The sequence below is a fragment of the Saccostrea echinata genome, unplaced genomic scaffold (assembly GCF_033153115.1).
Source record: "Saccostrea echinata isolate AGI-Se365-2 ecotype Australia unplaced genomic scaffold, CSIRO_AGI_Sech_v1 ptg000015l, whole genome shotgun sequence".
Classification (NCBI taxonomy): domain Eukaryota; kingdom Metazoa; phylum Mollusca; class Bivalvia; order Ostreida; family Ostreidae; genus Saccostrea; species Saccostrea echinata.
This window is the reverse complement of record NW_026889764.1, coordinates 8,311,540-8,332,323: the sequence shown is the minus strand read 5'-3', so window position 1 is coordinate 8,332,323 and position 20,784 is coordinate 8,311,540. Positions and strand designations below refer to the sequence as shown.

The 20,784-nt window shown below is 33.4% G+C and overlaps 1 protein-coding gene across 1 annotated transcript in view; it reads right to left on the bottom strand.

Annotated features, from left to right (window-relative positions):
- Window positions 1-5,020: 5,020 nt before the first annotated feature.
- The window catches only part of LOC133187475 (uncharacterized), a 38,185-nt gene continuing 22,421 nt past the window's right edge, over window positions 5,021-20,784 (bottom strand). Inside the window, exons 3-10 of the mRNA XM_061322868.1 lie at window positions 18,955-19,119; window positions 13,140-13,212; window positions 10,331-10,663; window positions 7,562-7,656; window positions 7,114-7,194; window positions 6,581-6,790; window positions 5,854-6,211; window positions 5,021-5,538 (exon numbers count right to left, since the gene is read on the bottom strand). Coding sequence (XP_061178852.1) covers window positions 5,348-5,538; window positions 5,854-6,211; window positions 6,581-6,790; window positions 7,114-7,194; window positions 7,562-7,656; window positions 10,331-10,663; window positions 13,140-13,212; window positions 18,955-19,119 — 1,506 coding nt within the window. The 3' untranslated portion in view covers window positions 5,021-5,347. The remainder of the gene's footprint in view (window positions 5,539-5,853; window positions 6,212-6,580; window positions 6,791-7,113; window positions 7,195-7,561; window positions 7,657-10,330; window positions 10,664-13,139; window positions 13,213-18,954; window positions 19,120-20,784) is intronic.

Here is a 20,784-nt window from a genome sequence, read left to right as displayed (position 1 = left end):
TTAACATTTTTAAGCAAATCTATAAAGTTGTAAGTTCATATCAATAAGTTAAAGTTTGAGTAAATATATTAACTTTCGTAAATACTTTAAAAATATGTAGTCCGTGGGCGGATCCGGGATTTTTTCCAAGAAGGGGGGGGTCCAAAAATAGATCCGCATCAAAGAGCAAATTGAATTGTAAAATATTGAAGATATTTTAAGTACCCAAAATTTTCATCTTTAATATTAACATGATTATAACATAATTCAGGTGTTAAAGAAATAGCAAAATTCCTGAATTAAAAAAATGTAGATTTATTACGCAGAATACAAATATGTTTTATTAGAACTTAATTATAGTCAAAAACCAAGACTGCTGCTTTACACATGCCATCATATTTTTGTCCCCCACTTTCGCGAAAGCTAGGGGACATTAAACCTCATTTGTCTGTCAGTCTGTCAGTTACAAAAGCTTAAACCTTGGTCATAACTTTTAATTGAGAATAGATAGGACTTTCATATTTCACATATATATACATGCACATGTATATGTGAAAAGCCCTTTCTAAGTCTACTATGATTTATGACCCGCGACCTTGAAGTTTGACCTATTTTTCACAAATTTTAACAAACTTTAACCTTGGTCATTATCTTTTAACTAAAACAGATAGGGATGTCATAGTTCACATGTATATTACCTGTGACAAGACTTTTCCACACGTACATGTACTGTGATTTTTTTTACCCCTGACCTTGATGTTTGACCTACTTTTCTAAAATTTTAACATTACTTTAACCCTAGTTATAAATTTTGAATTAGAAAAAATAGGAATTTCTTATTTCAGATGTACATTACCTGTGACAAGCTTAAGACCTTTCCAAATATTCTACGATTTTTGACCCCTTGACATTGACCTTGAGGTCATAGTTTGACCTACATGTCATAGTTTGACCTACTTTTCAAAAAAAAAAAATTATCATCATTTATAACTTCTGAATGAGAAATGCTAGGGCTTTCAAATTCGACATGTGCATTATCTGTGACAAGACATTTTTTTTTTGCATGGTATGATTTTTGACTCGATCCGTGACCTTGACCGCCAAATTTGACCTAATTTTCAAACATTTTAATATTGGTGATAACTTTTGAAAGGGATATGATAGCCTAGTACGTTCATATTTGACAAGTGCACTACCCGTATCAAGAGGCCCATGGATCACAATGCTCATCTGAGTAACTATGGCCCTTCTGTTCTTCATCAGCAGATTATTTTCCCTACATATTCTTTTGTAAAACTTTGATAACTTTTTATGGCCCCATCCTACCCAAGGGGATCATGATTTGAGCAAACTTCAATTTACACTACCTGAGGATGCTTCCATACAAATAAGACGAATCATGAATTTTCTATTGTTGAGAAGAAGACTTTTAAAGATTTTGCCTATGCGTTCTTATGTAAAACTTTGATTGCCCATTGTGGGCTCGTCCTATTCCCAGGGGTCATGATTTGAACAAACTTCAATCTACACTATTTGAAGATGCTACCATCTAAATATGACTGATCATGGCTTTGCTGTTCCTGGGAAAATGATTTTTAAACACTTGTCCTATATATTCCTATATTAAACTTTGATCCCCCATTTCTGCCCCACCCTACAGCCAGGGGTCTCGATTTGAACAAATTTAAATATACACTACCTAAAGATAATTCCATATAAATATGACTAATCATGGCTTGCTGTTCTTGAGAAGATTTTTTAAGATATTTCCTAGATACTCCTACGTATCACTTTGATCCCCTGTTGTAGCCCCACCCTACCCCCGTTGGTCATGATTTGTACAAACTTCAATCTACACTACCTGAGGATGCTTCTATATCAATATGACTAATAATAGCTTTGCTGTTCTTGAGAAGATTTTTTTTTTTTAGATATTTCCCATATATTCTTATGTAAAACTTCGACCCCTGCCGTGGCCCTGTCCTACCCCCGGGGTCATGATATGACCAAATTAAGACTAATTATGGCTTTGCTGTTCTTGAGAAAAATATTTTAAAGACATTTCCTATATATTCCTATGTAAAACTTCGACCCCCTGTTGTGGCTCCCCCTACCCCCGGGGGTCATGTTATGAACAAATTTGAATTTACAGTATGTAATGAAGCTCTCACATGTTTCATCTTTATTGTCCCAGTGATTCTTGATAAAACGATTCTTAAAAGATGCCACCCAATTTTCACGAATTCTTTATTATCTCCGCTTAAAAGAGGGCCTTGCACTTCCTGTGACCAAACTTGAATCCTCTTTACCCAAAGATGCTTTCTGGCAAATTTGATTGGTTCATGTACACTCTCAACTTGTGCGAAAGCATCTAGCTTTGAGCTTTTAAAAAAACTGTTCTAGCTTTCCATAGTGCATTTGCAAATCCATCTCTGCGTACAAGAAGTGACGTGAAAGGCTCATCTTCCACACACTTTCTTCTTCAAAGTGGTAGAGCGCTTGCTCCGTGATCGGGAGGTCGTGAGTTCGACTGAATCTCGGCCGCGACTGACCCAAGTCGATAAAAGATGGGTAGCAACTGTTCCTTCGCCATGCGCTCGGCACTTTGAAGTGAAAGTTGCGGGTCCTTCGGATGAGACCTTAAAAACCGAGGCCCCGTGTTACGGCAGGCGTTGGCACGATAAAGAACCCTCACTGCTCAATGTCCCCCGAGTGCTGAGTAAAGGTCAAAATTGAAGCCCTTCACCGGTATATGGTGACGTCTCTCTATGAGTGAAAAATTCTCGAACGGGACGTAAAACAACAATCAATCAATCAAATTAAGCATCCTTCCATTTACGTTGGTATTTTATGCAATTTTTGTATCTTAATAATGTTGATTATTTCCCTTGTTAGTGGTCAATGTTTTGGACGTCAAATCTTGCGTTAAATATAAATAAATTAATTAAGTCAGGTTATCAATCTTTTCAACATGTACTCTTGAATCTGACGATACAAAAGCTCTATGCAAAAGGAATAATTTTATTAAAACATTTTTGCAGTGCGGCGACAGACAAAGGCTAATTTTGTATTAATCTTGTTATTTTAAAAAGCATTGCAAATAACTGATTGAATTTTTAAAGAAAAAGTCATCATTGATAGGGATATTAGTATGTATGAGAATATTCGATTATTCAAAATTTTAGAGCAGTTGCGGCATTACTTTTCACTTGTACAAGTGAAATATGACAGCCCTATCTTTTCACATTCAAAAGTTATGCCCAAGGTTAAAGTTTTTGTGACAGACGGACTGACAGACCAATGAGCTTCAATGTTCCCTCGCTTTCGCAAACTATTTAAAACATAAAAGCTTGATTCAAGACAAGTTTCCAACAAGAAGTCTCTGATGAGACTGAGCTCTACTGGTTTATACTCGTATTGTTACAAACATTTACCGAATTATGTATCATGGTGTTTTCTAAACTCGTACGAAGTTTTGTTGCAATTAAATCAAAACTGGAAGGAGTAGAATTTAACGACAACAACAACATCAAAATGTTAGTAATGCAAGGTGAGCTTTAGGAATGCGTGTTTAGTGTTGAGCTTATCACCATCATGTGATGTTTATATCTGGAATGGAATATGAATTTGAAGTTGGACATATTATCAGAGAAAGGATTGTACTTTCTCCCGGATTTTGATCGACAGTACTTAACAATTTCTCCCGGATTTTGAGCGTCCGCCGATAGGCCGTACCGGCCTTCTTATGTAGATTTTTACTTCAAAATTCATTATTTCAAGGAACATTTAATGAATGATAGTCATGCAAAATCATGGTTATTATTGGTTGAATATTTACAAAGTTTATAAACATTGTTTACAACTTCTTGGGACAACCCCTCATATGTACATACATAGCATGCATTCTGGTTGCTTGTCAAATATTTGCACGAGTTAACTGTCAAGTTTACTGTGCACATATTAGTGTGCATCAAAAATACATGTTTCATAACCTAAACATAACTTCAACGTATTATATCCATTTTAGGAATAATTCCGAGATTTATAGCATTTCAGTCAATTCATGTGTCCTAGAACACTTCACCATTAGAGATGAGATTGAGTAGAACAATAGATAGAGTATCTGTAGTGAGATAATGCCGCAGTAGTGGCCCTTCACTTTAAAGGAAGAAGAAGGAGATATGAAATAAGACGGCGTACAGGGATGAAATCGTATGTTAATAAAAATTTTGCCTATTTAAAAATTCATGTCAGCTTTAAACTTGCATTTACTTTAAAAAAAAAGTCACTCCTGAATTTTTTTTTTTTAGGTATGACTATTTATAGTATATCCTGCATTTTTAAAAATCAAACTTACTCACTTCCTGACCAAGGGAATTCAGTTTAGGAGCTAATCATCACAAGTACTGGCAATTTCTCTCCTAGACTTCCAGGAGTGAAGAAAAATTTTTTCAAAAATATTTTGAATTTCCAAAATAAGACCAAACTGAATCTTGAGCCTTGGAACCTAGATAAAATTGCATACAACTTTTTGAGTTGCAGAAAGCAATTTTCTTATTTTCATCATGTTAACAATTTACCTGTCTAATGCCAAAATATTTCCTCATTATAATCACACAAACACCTTGTACCCAACATCCAGGAGCAAACATAATGTATTAAAATATGATTTATATCAAGTTTTAGTGCCATCCTAAATCTTCAAAGAGCAAAAACTGTGATCTTCAAATTTTTTTTTTCATTTTCTTTAAAGTTCATATTCCAAAATACTGGATAACATTTTCAAAATTCCGGGGACAAAACTAAAAATTGTTCATCTGTTTAGAGACAGTGTACACAGGATGACTCATCAGGTTTGAAGTAAACAATGTTTCCAAAAATCTTCACCAAAATCCTCCAAATATGTATAATTACTGTGCAGACAAAATACGAATAATTTTGAATGAATAAAATTTATTGTAACCAGATTGCCTCAGCCAGGTACTGAGGGAATAAAGTAGTTCTTATCTGTGTAATTATTACAAATATAAACAATACAATGTTAAAAATATTTTTAACATTATTTATTCATCTCATCATAAAGTTGGCCATCTTTAGAAATGCAATATACATGTAGCTCAAAATAGAAAAGTTGGACGGATATAATAAAATCTCCAAAAATATCACAGTTTCAAAATTTCAGCAATACTTGCAAAAATATAATACTGAATAAATATTACTTTAAAACCTCTTATGTTTACATTACAAATTCAACTACTGCCAGTAAAAATACTATGCCCATTTCCTAACACAATTTTCTCATATCAAGAATTAAATCACATCCACAGATCACAGAGAGTAAGTCTTTCTTAACCAATAATCATTCAGGTCATGTAACCTTGACTTGATTGGTCCACATTTTAGGACGACCCTGGTTGAACTCTCCTGCCCCCTCAGCCTCTTTCTTCTTTGTGTACTCTATCAGTGCATTCATACTTAGGGGCTCCCATTGGGATACATAATCATAATAACGATGGTGTCTGCTGGGAATAGGAGCTGACTGGCAGGAAGGTCGATCATCTGAAAAATAAAATGTACACCGAGATCTTATGTATTTCTGTATGATGTTGTTATATTTTCTGAATAAGGTTTTGAAATTACAATATAAAGTAGAAATTACATGGAAAGGACTTAACATAAAGAGCAAAGCAAATTCTAACTGCATGCAAGACATTTTTTAATATTGATGATGCAATAATTCAGGGTGGATTATAAAGTAGTCATGCAATCAAACTTTTGATTTGAAATTATTTAAAGTCACTAATAAGGTTTATAAATAATATAACACCTCAATTCTGTTTACTGAATAGCAGTAAGCAGAGTTATTCCCCATACCTTCAGCCATGTCCTCTGTGGTAAGTCCCAGCACGGATTTGGACTTGGTAGGGGATGGAAGCTTATTAGCATTAAATGGTCGGGGAATGTCTGCGTTATCGTACATATCTCGGAACTTGTCTGTAAAGGTCCCTTTAAAGTTTGTGTCCTCGTCTTTGATGAAGATGTACTTGGGCTGAGGTTTATGGTGTTTTCTTTGACTCATCTGCAGAATAACCTCATCTGTAAACTCTTCAGCCTTCTCTTCCTCTGGTCTCTCTGGTTCTTCCTCATCTTCTCTGATTGGTTGACTTGTAAGGTCACGATGGGTGTGTTTACCTTCCTTAACCCATTTCATGTAATCAGGCTCCGATTCTGCCTACAATGTACAAATACATTTTTAGAAAACCTATATCATAATGAGCATATCCTTTGTATATTTTTAAAAACAAATTATTGCATTAATATCCAATTTTAAATTATACAAAAAAAATCATTTAACATCAAAGTAGAATATGGTCAAAATATGACCAAATGAACAAAAATGCATGCTCTCAAATAAATTTTATATTCTAGCTGGATTCAGTGCAACGAAGTTAGAGTTCTGTTGAACCTTTTCTGTCAGTCTAATTTACTTGAAACAATCTACACTTTTAGTACTTTTACAAAATTAATTTACTTCTATCATTAAAAAAATATGCCTCCATAGAAGCCTTTAGAAGTTTCTATAGGAATATCATTAACTTACAAGGTCGTCAACCCAGGAAGGTAGATAACGTCCCACCCCATCATCCTCGGGGTCTACAGAAGCTACTTCTGGGGGAGGGTTATTGTGAATCAGAATGTTAGTTCTGTCTTCATTGTTTTTAGAAGCTCGGAACATCAGGTCTGTCTTGTGCTTGTAATGTCTCACTTGAGCAGACTTAGAGTGGTCCTGGAGTCTAGCTAACTCGGGAACCTGGATACAATGAAAATAAAAAAAACCCAACTTAAATATTACGATACTTTATACATCAGAGGAAATAAAATGCCTATACAGTTACTACTTAGTTTATGATAGACTTTAAATTTCTTGTTCCAAAATGAATATGCAGATTAAAAAGTCAAAGTTATTAGTACCATGCATACAAGTACACTTTTTATCAGTAATAAATTTTCTAATGCATATAAAATTTTTGCTAAATTAAGGAATTAAATTTTTTTCATTTTGTAATTCATGTGTTAAATAAAAGCACTCTCATGGAAACCCTTCCTACACAAACAGAGACATGAGGTGCTTACATCTTCTTCTGCACAGAAAAACCTCTGAACTGGTGGTCGATCTTTCCCAACACTCTCCCTTACAAAGGCTCCGAATGTGTCCTGCCAAGGTCAAGGTCAATAGGTCATACTTAAGGTTAATTATATCCATCATGCAATCCAACAAGGAATCATGCAAATTCCAATCTAATTACATATTAAAGCTTCTTTTCTTTTTTTTATTAAAACAATATATATATGTAATTAATTAAAATGTGCTTTACTGGTATTTAAGTTAAATATACTGTTGATTTATAACATATATTAAATGTTGTTCAAAACAGAAATAAATAATGTTTTTAATTTCATTACTGCTTATCAGATTAAATGCTATATCATAGATAATTAATAAAAAGCCATCAGTAATAAGCACGGTTAATATACTACTGATAATACAGTATATGTGATGTTATAGGTTGTAAATTTCTACCTTTAATTCCTGTGGTATATGGGCGTCGGCCTTGAGAAGTCGAATCTGGGATTCGTCCCTCAAAGTCTTCAATAGTCGCTCCACCCCAGCTCGACCTGTTGATGACAAAATTTGGATCTTACAATTCAATTTCTTTGTTTACTGGATATATATATAGACAGTACATCTTGACAGTGCATATGAATTACACATATGGTAAAGAGTCAACATATTATAATCTCCCTTTCCTCAGGCTACACAGAACACAAAGCATTATTACAGCATTAACCCCTTATCAGCATCTACAAGTCTAAATCTATCATAATGACAAAGTCAAAATTAAGCTTAGCGCTATATTGAGTGACAAATTAGTTATCCACAAATAAATTGTACTACATGTACTATAAAACACACAAATTTAGGTAAGGTTAGGAAACATTGTACCAAATCTAAATTGAACCAGCACAAGTAATAAATATCCCTCTGACATCAATTAATACATATTTGTCAGCTCTATTCAAGTATGCCCCATTTTTCTGATAATTTCTTGTTCTAATTACATTACCAAATAGAAAAATTAGATGAAAATAAGCAAATTAAGAAACTTTGAAAATTAATTCCTCACAAATATGGAGGCACAATTAAAATTATTTCCAACCTTTAATTGTTCTGATTAAACTTAAATTTGGTATTCAAAAGTCTTGTTAAAAACAATGACATAGTGAAATACAAAGTGATTTAATTGGTTCCGATCCTCTTAACATTGGAGAAAATTTTAACAAACAAATCATAAACTTTCTTAGATTTTTTTTTCCTTTTATCTATTACTTTATGAACTGGAAAGCTTTATATTCACAAGTCTTCAATGTACGCAAATTTAAGTTTAATATAATCCTTCCTACACCTAAACATTTAAAAACCAGTGACTGTTAAAAACTTTCAACAAAGGAAAAACTAGCAAATTGATCTTATGAGAGTTATCTCTCTTTGTTCAAAATGAATCATTAAGCAATATTCCGAGTACGATCAATTTGCCAGTAATTGTAGGGAATATAACAAAGGGACTGGTCACAACTGGGGATATTGGGGATAACTCTTTACCTAAGGGATCAAATGTCGTATCAGAAGTCTCCTGTCTTCTGCGTTTTCCTGTGAGAAGGCAAGCAATAATATACAACATGCATGCAAAGCTACATATCAAAATGATGGCTGAGATATATATATGGATAGTAATGATTTAATCATGTGATTGAAGCACACAACAAAAATCCTATATTAAAAAAAAGGAAAATAAAATCAAAATTATTTTAACTCTAATTTAGATATATACACTTTTCACCATAAACTAGCACAGAATGAATTTGTACTGAAGTAAATGTAAAATAAAGTATATTGATTTTCTTAGGAATCTTAATCTTATTTTTTGTTTCTTTTTTGGGCAATTCATTTTAACTTCAAGTTCTTAACAAAATTAATAAATATATAGAAAAAATGGTTGTAAAGTAAGGAAACACCAATTCAAAGTATTCTCTGCTATGCCATTTGAATTAGTATTAATTGATGGTAAGCAGCATTTAAAATTGACTGATATCAAGTTACACTTAGTTCTGCAGGTTTGTACATGCATAGCTGGTAAAAGCTAAATTTGTGAACATTACAACAAAGCAAGAGAAGCTTCGACACGCCAAGAGTCATCAATTAGTTGGAGGATAGTTTTTTTTTTTATTCTTAGGTAACAGCATAAAGAAAGTAACAGTTATTTCCCTTGTAAGAAAATTGGGCGAAATTGGGGAAGGGAAATAAATCAAATAAAATCAATCACAGAAAACTTTCAAAAATAACTTGCTCCAGGTCTGAAAATGTGAATATAAAAATAAACAACCACAGGGAAAAAATATGGACTTAGCTGCATATAATTAAGAATTAAGTCATATCTTTGGAAGCAAAATTATTTTAATTAATTTTTACCCACTTCAATGTATTCAATTAGAAAAAAAAATATCTTGTCAATTTACAGCCCTGCAGTTACTGCCCTTGTCCCTGTCATAAGATATCAGGCTCTACAAATTTATCTTCATTTCTCACTTTCAACAAAGGAAGTAGTTTGAAAATGGTTTCTAATATATCTTTTTTTTTTTTTAACACTTTGCCTAAAATTAAAAGTTTTACACTCTCTATTATCACTGAAACATATTCTAACATAAACACTTACATGATCAATATAACTTCAGTAAAGCTTAGAAATTTTAAGTGTTGCATGCATGTGCAAGTCAGAAGCACTGCTCTGGAATCATGCAACCTGACATTTTGGTTTATGCACGAAAGTGAATTCTTTATACCAATTAATTACAATTATTATGAAAGTCTCCATATGCTTCAACCATAACCATACGAAGAGAACATCTGGATGAGCAAATTTGTGCTATAAACCTCATGTGCATGAATAAACTCATTTGGAAATTTGAAACCATTTAAGTACATGTAGTTACTCATTCATCTATTGACCCAACAAGAGACTCAAATTTCCAACAGTGAAATGGCATTAATTATTTACAGATATGGAAATTGGAAAATATTTCCAATTATTAATATTCAAATAGGTCAACTAAGAGATTATTCAAGCACTCACTTAAAATACTGTTATATTCTCCTGTGATATCATCTCCTCAAAAAATTTGACAGTATGAATCTATATATACATGAAGCGTTCTGCAAAATTATGCACATGCAGACTTAATAAAATTCCAAAAAAATCTCAAAATGACTGAATATTTCAGTCTAAAAACCCACCTCCTTCCTTTCTCAGCCTGCTGTTGATGGGTTTAACAGCTTTCTTCTCGATTTTAGGGTGCAAGAAATAGTCCGCTCCCTTCCCAAGCACCTGGTAGAGCTGTTTTTGATGCCATGGTAACTGATCCCCCTCCGGCATGCTCCATGAGGGATCGCGATCCAGGAGATCCGAGTTTGTGGGAGTGCGGCTGACTGGGGGTAGGTTGGGTTGGAAGCGTCTGGATTTGGATGGTGTTCTCACAGGACTAGAGGGGACAGCAGGGGAGGGTGGTGTGTTGACCACTGCTTTAGCTTTGGATTTTCTCTCTTTACTAGCAGACTTCCTGTCTTCTTCTGAAAATGAGACCAGAAAGTTGTATAAAAGGTGGTATGCAATTGCTTTTTGATTACTTTAAATGGTGCAAAAATCTGAGTAATTCAAATTTTTTTCAATTCAATTTTTTTTAGCAGTTTCCACATAAAAAACCCACTCATATGATCTAATAACTTCTTTTGACAACCCAGACAATAATTTGGATGCCACTGGGACATGGCAGAGAATAGTTTTCCCAGATTTGGTCATAAATCTGTTTCCCACACAATCTATAGAGGGGGTTTTCTCTATAGTGTACACTGGAGGTGGTTAAGAAACCCCAATATTGATTTTTTTTCCAGTCTGCTGAACAGATTTATTTAGATTTCTTAAATATCATACACTCAAGTCATATGACAAAGCGTCTAAAGTTCCAGCTATGTTCGTATTCAACATGTACATAAAACTGCTATCCATTGGGTTACATAATTGATATAAAATTCAGATTAATTTTGGATAGTACTTTCACAAGAGTAAAACTTCAATTCATTCAAAAGTAAATTTTCATACTGTGCCAAATTTCTTTGCATGTCAACCCATATTATGTATGTTTGTAGAATCATGTACATGTACTTTCTATATATAGTATACACAAAAAAAGCAACAGAAAAAAAAAATTATTATTTTTTTTAAAAATACACTTATATTGGATTGCTTGTTCACCCTTTTCAATGCTTCATAGTGTAAAGGAAGAATTATGACATTCAAAACAAACATCAGTTAAAAAACATAACTGCCTCTTTTTCTTTACAGAAACAAAACCAAACCTTGTATTGTCTGAGTTCCTCTGTCAGAAAGTACAGAGTTAATAATTTACCTGAAATGGCCTCCAAACTGCCCAGCGATGACCCCAAGGACCCGGACAATCTGGTTTTGGGGGTAAACATATTTAACAGTTACAGGGCACCTGCATAGTATAGTGAGAATCCTCAGATAGAAACACAGAACTATAGAACACTTAACAATCACTGCGTCATTGGCCCCTCAATTATTTCCACCAATAAATTATTAATTAACACAAAAATCACCAATCTGCATTGTCATTGACTAACTTTGTCAATACAATATGATCAAAATCACAACGTAAAGCACACTTGAGATAATATTTGTATATACTGATTTATAGAACAGTATAAAGCATTCAGTTAATACAAATGTAGCCAGGTATGGTTACAAATGCATGGAGATATTATGTTCGGATTATCTAGGTAGATTTACAGCCTAAATTTAATTCCCTTTGACTTGCAACCAATAGAGGCTCCATAAATCTTCATTAAGATTTACAGATTATATTTACCTAAATCCCAGTGAGAGAGATTTATTAATCAACCTTTATACTACAAGACTTAGAGGTAACAAGACAAGGTTAACGAGCCAGGATTGCCTCTGTTATTTATTTTATTTACCTGCTGTGCCAGGTAATCGACACCTGAATATTGACGAGTTTTAATCCATACCCATAAGTCTGAGAATTTTTTTTTTATATATCAATTGATACAACATATCATGTGTTATGCAAAGTTAATTAAATATACACAGATTTAGAACATTTCTCTTTGCTGGCTGTGTGTAGTTACGCATGCCACACTTCTTCTCTGTAATCTGACACTATTTTTAGGTGCAGCAATGTCACCAAATACTGCTAATTCACCTGTGATTATTTTGTTAACTAAACCTGTATAAACATGCCAATCTAAACAAACGAGGATACCTGCTTAAGAAGCGCAGCATTCTTTGAAGTGACAAGGTGTTATTATGACTATACAAATTTAACGATAAATTTAGACAGATAACTCCTTTTACCATTCAATGACACACAATGCAAGACTCTAAATTATCAAAGTCACAAAAACATTAACAGAAAGATACATCACAGCACTTTTCTACATTGCTATAGACACTAATTATCTTATATATATATATATATATATATATATATATATATATATATATATATATATATATATATATATATATATATATATATATATATATATATATATATATATATACCCATATTAGTTGACATTCTTGAGTTCTGCTGATTCAAATACATTGAACTATACATATATCAGCCTCACCATTAAACAGAGGATGAAACCTTGACATTTCCATAATGTATTTGTAAAAGTATAATTTCAATCAGATATTAGTAGAAGCAGAAATTATCATCGATATAAAATTTTGTTGGTTTGTGATCCAACCACGATAACAATTTCTGGCCAAAAATTTCATACGAATGGATACAATTTCCTTGACAAATTAATGTTTCGAATTTTGAAATAAGCCAAATTTAATCTCCAGCAAATATTTCTGCATAGTTTTAGGTGATTAAAATTATGTAATTTTCTACGATCATTATATCTTAAAACAAAAAATTCTACAACTTGAGATTTCTCTCTATCTCATGTGGTTCTTCTGTTATTGGAGGTTAAAAAAGTCCCCCATTAAACTCACCTAGAGAATTCTTGCACTGCTGAAGTAAAGCGGACTCTTTAGCCTGCTTTTTAGCCTTTTCCAACTCTCTTTGCTGAAAAAAGAAAATTTTGTTGTTAACATCAAAATTTAACCAAAAGTAACATAACTGAATTGCAAGGAATTGTGTTGGACATTAAAAATTATGTAACCTTATCATATATACCAAATTGCCCATTACTATAAAATGTAAATTGTTTTCTGACTTTTTTTATGGTGAAAATGAATTCAATGCAACAATCTTGCACTTCTCTTGCAAGCTAGTTTATGGCCTTTATGCTTGTTCAATACTTTCCCAACCCCAGTAAAACAAGACAATATGATCAACAAATGGTAATTAAGAGTACCCATTCAAATAAATTGCCTGTTTAATTTCATCTTCACAAGCATCATTTGCAAGTAACATGGAAATCAATAGTAAACTAAGAAACACAATAAAATCAAGATATAACAATTAAACACCAAGTGAACAAAAAGAATTTGGAAGAATTCATAAAATAACACATCTTTAATGACCAAGACTTAATTAAATAAACTTTACAATACATGTATATAGCATTTTAAGTTTGGAGGTTTCTGCAGTTGTCAGTCAATCTATCTCAAAAAGCTTGACTGTGAAACAAGAGCAGTGCAATCAAACAATGAAGGACCATACAGCCATGAAAACCTCGAGAACAGAACAAAGGTTTAGGAAGAACACAGTGTTTAAGTTGTGAGCTTTACATAATGTGTCTAGTCAATGTTACAAATAACTGAAAATATACTTAATTGTCTCCAGTAAACCAACTGGAAATCAACCAAGCACACTTACATGCATTACACTGGAAAATTAAAATTCCTTGCCAAGAAAACAATTCTTTTTTTGAAGGTTGTCTTTAATAAATCACAGATCAGATTTCTGAAACAGTTCATCCATTTCTTGAGGACAGAAGTAATAAGTCCAGAGGCCTTTGTTTCACATATCAGAAACCTTTTAAACACAATTTGAAAAACTTTTAAACTTCTCATTTAAATTCATCCACAGAGTTTCAAAAGACATAGATTCTAAACCATGAATGAAAATGTTTCTATATATTCTCAGTTTAAAGAGAAATATTTCAAACGTTAGCAAGAAGCTGCATATAATAGGTTCAATCTCTTATCAGCATGATAACATTCAAATACAATCAAAACATTGCTTCCATTCTAATTAAAAGATCATTTAAATTTCATGAAGTGTTACATTTGCCAAACCAGTATAGTAATGGAATCTTTTGCAGTATACAATAGCACCATAAACAGATTCATGCTTGACTTCTCTTCACAAGTAGGCATCTCATTAAGTATTGCTAATTAACTGCTTTGAAGCTTTTTGCTGGCTCTTTCTTCTCAACAGCTCATGAAAAGGTAATTTTTTTGCATATTAAACAGCCTTGACTGCCAATAGAATTAATTTCCCAAAGGCCCCTTCAACGATATCACACAGATTCCTTTTGAATGCCGTTTGACACTTAATAACCTAGTACTTTATATCTCTTCTCTAATAACTCCCTCTTTTCATTGTCTTTTTCTTACTACTAAAATTATGTACGAAGATCACCTTTACCACTCAAAGTAGAGTCACTAGTGCTGAAACTATACAAATATAAACAAATCATTCCCAATGGACACTTCTCATTCAACACTTAGCAAACTTATAAAATGCTTACACAGGACTAGCAACATACTTCTGAATTACTTCAATCAGTTGAATGACTTGCACATTACTTGTTGTATATGGAGTTGATACTGTCATGATGAAGTACCACACAGACAAACTGATTTCAAATGGTGCTAGAACTGATTTCTCTATTCACCAGATGAGACCAGGCTGTCAATAAGTGGCAGATTCCTCCAGTTCTCTCCCTTGGATTTTACAATTCAAAAGCACTCATGGATTCTCTTTTCTCATTTTATTCTCATCTGACTGGGAATTGTAGCCTACACTATTTACTACAGGATTGCCTCCCCTTACAATCTTTTTGGATGTCAAATCTTTTACTGCTCCTTTTCGCTCTAATCACTACTGAACAATTAACAAACACTTTCTGGCCAATATGTCTTCTCTTCCATGGCTTTGGTTCCGATTCCCCCATTTATGTCTCATCAGCAATGGATTATCTCCCCCAAGTCTAATTTGAAGTTTTGTTTCCTGTCACAGTTTCTTCCCTTCCTTCTTGCAACAATTCATAAAATTGTTTTTTTTTTTTCATTGAATCAGTACAAAGGTCAGTTGACCCCAATACACTACTTGCAGGTCTATCTTTTTCTTTAACATCCTTTTCTCTTCATCTCTAACTTGCACTAAAAACTCTAAATACCAATATTCCATCTTTGTGCCTAAATTGCTTGGAAACCCCCCTCATCTATCATGCTACATCCCTTTGATTGCTTTACTGTAAATGCATGACCTATGTTTTGCCACCAAGGTCCATTGGCTCTGGAATGGATAACCCCCTCTACTTCACTCCAACCGACCATTAGATGAGGACTCTTTGGTAATCACATATGAAGGACTCCTATCTACTGGCCATATCTGAGCTCCATTTGATCAATTTTTTATTGTTTTCTCTCCCCATCAGTTAATGCCCTATTGATTCCCAGAAAAGATTTCACATCAAAGCAATTGGTAAGAACCAGGTCTATACAGTTTCCTTTACAGTCCAAAAATCCTCCTTTTTTTTTCTTTCAATTGTTGATATCGTTTTACTTCATATTTTTTTTGCTATAATTAAAATTTATTTCCAAATATAGAATAAAAAGACAAATTTCAGTTTTTTTTGTCTTTGTTTTTTGTTTTCACAATTATAATGGATTATTCATGAGTGCTCATTGCTCAAGTCAGAATCTGTAATGAAGTCAACTCATTTGGATTGTCTTTAACCTGTGAAAGAGCAATTAAGACAACTGCCACAGTCCTATGTCTTCTTTCACACCCAATAACCTCTAACAGGGTCAATGATCTACAACTCCTTATACTTTTCACAAACACCAGTCAACTTCATTTTTCAATTTTTAATTTTTTGGCAGCTGTTACAAAATTTACTAGGTAAATGAACCAGCTCCAACGAGTACCAGTCAACATTGACATTCATGAACTATCAACAATCAAGGAAAACCTCTAACATTGCAGCATTTGAGATGCTTCATGCACAATTAATTAAATATTGAATCAACAGATAACAAATTTCAAACGGGAATCAATGGTTCACCCAGAACTGAACCAGTTGGTATTCACTTTAAGTCCCCTTATATACTAATACTTAAGACATTTGTATTACCTGAAGAAGTGTAGTTTATCCAAACCAAACGTGCAGCAAATGTACGAATCGATGGATACACTTCAATGAAATCAATGATGAAACCCGCTGCAGAATTCCCCCGTCTTTACAAATCTACTTTATAATTGATTAATTTCAGAAATGCTCAATATGGGAATGCATACCATATTATTTATATATATATTGAATAGAAAAATCCTTTTCCAGATATGAATGCAAAATCACATTAAACCCCTAACATAAAGAACAAAACAAGTACCTGCAACACTGTAGGCTTTTTCAGCAACAATTCTGTTATTTCCTTGAAATCCAGTACTGGATCTCAATGACTGATGGCAGATTCCAAAATAAATCTTCTCATCACCAGACAGGCCATAGTTTAGCATTTGGCCCAAATTTAATGAACTCGTATTTATGTTTGGTTTGAGAACTAGTCCGCTTGAGGATCAATAAAAACAAGCAATGTGAATCAATATATAGATGTAGCTCCCAGTCCCAATAAATTGTTAATGTACAGAAAAACCAGTGAGTCTCAGAACCTCCATTCACCCGTGGAAAGCATCCCAGAAAAGGAACATGATGAAATAGCATTCATTACTCCAATCAACAAGACTAAATCATTTAGGAATGAAACTTGCGTTTATGCAAGAAAACACTTCATAATTCATGCATATGGGCTTGTAGACCGAGATATGGCTTGGAATATCCATGTTAATAATCCCAAGGTCAACATTAACTCTTGTCAATCATTCTACAAATGACCCGTCTCCCCAGAATTCTTATTGACCACTTTAGGCTCACAATGTATAGCTAAATGACCATCATCTATAACAGAACGTCAATGTCAGCTTAAGTGCACACTCCAACATCTTTACAACTACTATTAAAAAATTCTTTTGTCCATATTTTCAAGAAGGCAAGATGCGCAAGGGTTTCATCTAGACTACTAGGTTACCTTTACATGCTTTCTTCTCTCTGTATGTTCCATGCAGTGTTTTTATGCCCTTTTGTTTCACAGCAAAGCTTCTTTTTACTGCAATATTTCTTCGCTTCTCCCCTCAGAAATTCTATGCAACAAAAATGACTGTAGCCATTGCAAACTGACAATCCTACTGCATTGTGAAGATCTTATCCAGATATAACAAATTCTTTGATACATAGTTCCAAGACAAAACACCCAGTGAAGCAGTCTCCACAGTATGAATGATTTAAATGCTGGAACCAGTGAGATATATACATATAACCTATATTTGTCTTTTATCAGAATCATCTGGGGACATTAATAATTCACACAATCATTCAGCTATCTCCTTCCTCAATCTAAAAGTTTTCATACAAAGGAACCTCGAAACAATCAAGGTTTGACTAGGTCTTGTAGCATTATATGCTTATGAATCAAAAATTCTCTCCGTATCCATCAGGAATGCTGATACTGTGTTCTCTGCTTTATTGTACATGAAACCAGACCTATCTTGCAAATCCCCAGGAAAACAGAATTGTCAAGATATAGATTACACTTCACAAATTAACAAAAGATTTTTTTTAACACAACTAACTAAATGCCATTTTTTTCAATTTAAAAACAGTTGACCTAAAATAGTTATATAACTTCCCTTCCCATTATTTCTGTCCTTCTCCACACAGCCATTTGTACCTGTAAAACGATCAAAATGGAATAAACAAGTTTGAAGCAATAAAAACAGGAGTTATCTCTCCCTGAAGTACACTAATGACCAAGGACTACAACCAAGGCAGGCAGAAATCAATTTCTCATCTTCACCTCCAGAGAAGAACCCTTCTATCTCGGTCAGTAGCCTCAAGAAGCTGTATAAAAAACAATGGTCCCAGTACACCCTTTATGTCTTATCCATTGTACATAAAAAAGAGGGAAGAAAGGCAGAGCCAACAACATCATAAAACTCATCTAGCATTGTTGTTTTGTTTGTGACCTATCTTCTACATCATAAGGAATGTCTGCTTCCAATACATGTTATTTACAACATTTTATAATTACTTAACACACAGTTTGAAAAAAATAAACCACAATTTACAATATCCTAGTAAATTAAATCCAAGCAATTATTTTCAGTTGTAAAATGAATTGCTTTTTTGTACTTAAAAAACATAACAACAAATTTGTTAATTGTACTGATTACAAGAGGAATATTATAGCAAATAACTAACCATCATTTTTAACTAACCCGATTCGAGAACTACATATTCATTCACATCATGCCCTTAAAGAGTACCAGCATTCAAACAAAGGACAGATATTACTGGTCATTCTTTTTCTTCTGCTCCCATGCTTTGACATTCCACTAAAAGATGCACTGATTTCAAATGGTGCTAGACAATATAATAACTCCAAAATCTATTCACCACTTGAAACCAGGGACCTACAGCAGATTTCTCTCATTTCCATGGTAACCAATCAAATGACCTGTAAAGACACTATCTCTGCTCCTTTATTAGAGAGTTTACCTGTCTGTGATATATACCTTTTGAGCCTCCTTTTCCAGCTCTTCTCTCTTGGCCTGAGCAAGGGCATCTTGTTTCTTGATAAGTTGTTGTTGCAATAGAACCTTGTCTTTAAGGAGCTGATGTTGGTCTTGCTTGACATCATTTTTAGCAATGTCCCACTTCAAAGACAGCTTTTCCAATCTCTGTAAGAGAAAAGAAAAAAAAAAGCATCTTGACTTCATATTTAAACAATGTTTATAAATTTTATGATGAAGAAACTTATCATGGGCCTTTGGCTGCAATTTTTAGTAGGGAGGAATAAAATCATTTTTTGCCAAGTTACTACATGCATTAATTCATTGAAGAAAATATGAATACAAATCAATGGACATTTCCCTGTATGTGTGTCTCCAGTAATGGATGGACATTTTCTGTACAATTCTAGCGTAATATATTTCTATCAATGGATGTAATTCTAGTAAAATGGATCTTCCAAATTCTCTAATTAAGCCACATACATATAGTCGCTGGCATATAATAGGTTCATGTATTTCTGAATGACTCATTGTGTTGTAATCCTATTTCGTACTATAACTTTGTTTCTTTATCTGAAAGGTGCCAAAAATCCATTAACTCCTTCCCGTACACAAGTTCAACAGTGGAGACACAAAACCTCATCACAGCAACATGGACCCAATATCCAACTAGGAATTTCTATGTAACTTTGACCTCATACCATTGAGACTTTTTCCATATCATGCATTATAGTTTTTTTAATGAATCTTACCATTTAACGAAAAGACAATTTGTTTATCAAAATACCAAATTAATAGAAAGGGGGGGGGGGGGGACTCCAGCAAGGATAAAGCTTTCAGCTGCCCTTGAAAAATTAATCATAAAACATTAATACATGTACTTTTCTTTTGAAGAAAAATTAGACAAGAATTAATAAGTGCTTTCCTTAAGTTCACTTCTATTGATAGATCAGTGGCATAGATTGATTAAATTTGACCAACAAAGCAATCTGTGACCATAGAATTAAGAACCTAGAAACTGGTCCCTCAAACAAGACTCTTTATCATATCTTTGATGGCAGCAGCATTTCACAACTTCCTGACAAAGTCTACAATATTGTGGTTTAAAGCCAACAATGTCATAGATCATTTTTCTCCCTGCTTCAGCCAAGGTTGAAATTGACTTTTCCTTTTTTCTCTCTCCAGTATAATTGTTCCTAATACACCTGTTATTGACCAGTTTTCTTTAGTTTTATGCCTAGCTGGCCACAAAATGTGACAGCTTAAATGGAGCCTCATTAAAGCTCTGGGTAACATTACCATTGATGGAAAACAATACCAATTCTAATGTTCTAGGGAAAAAAAGGTTAATTTTTTTTATCATAATTATTCTGCTTTGGTCCAACTAAAGCAACCATTTAAGGGTCATCAATATATGGTTTACCATGGTAAAAACAGTCAATCTGAACAGAATTGTACACATGTATAAATAAGCTTTAACAGCAATGATACCCTGTATGTATAGACTCTATGATCATTGCATTCCATCCCTTTTTTTGCTAATAATTTTAAAATCTGATTCCATATGATTAATTTCCAGTCTACTTGCTGTGCCAGAGAATTAACTCAATTAAGTAAGCATTTGATTTTTTTCACATATGTTAATTTAGAAAGGAAAATATAACCCTACTGTACATAGTATATATTACATACGACAACCCCCCCCCCCCCCCCCCCCAAAAAAATCATCTGTCTCCAGGGTGATGACCTTTGGGTTGCTGACCTCACATAAAGACCATTGCCCTCTATTAATCACATACACTTCCTTCAAGTTACAGTCGTTTGACAACATCA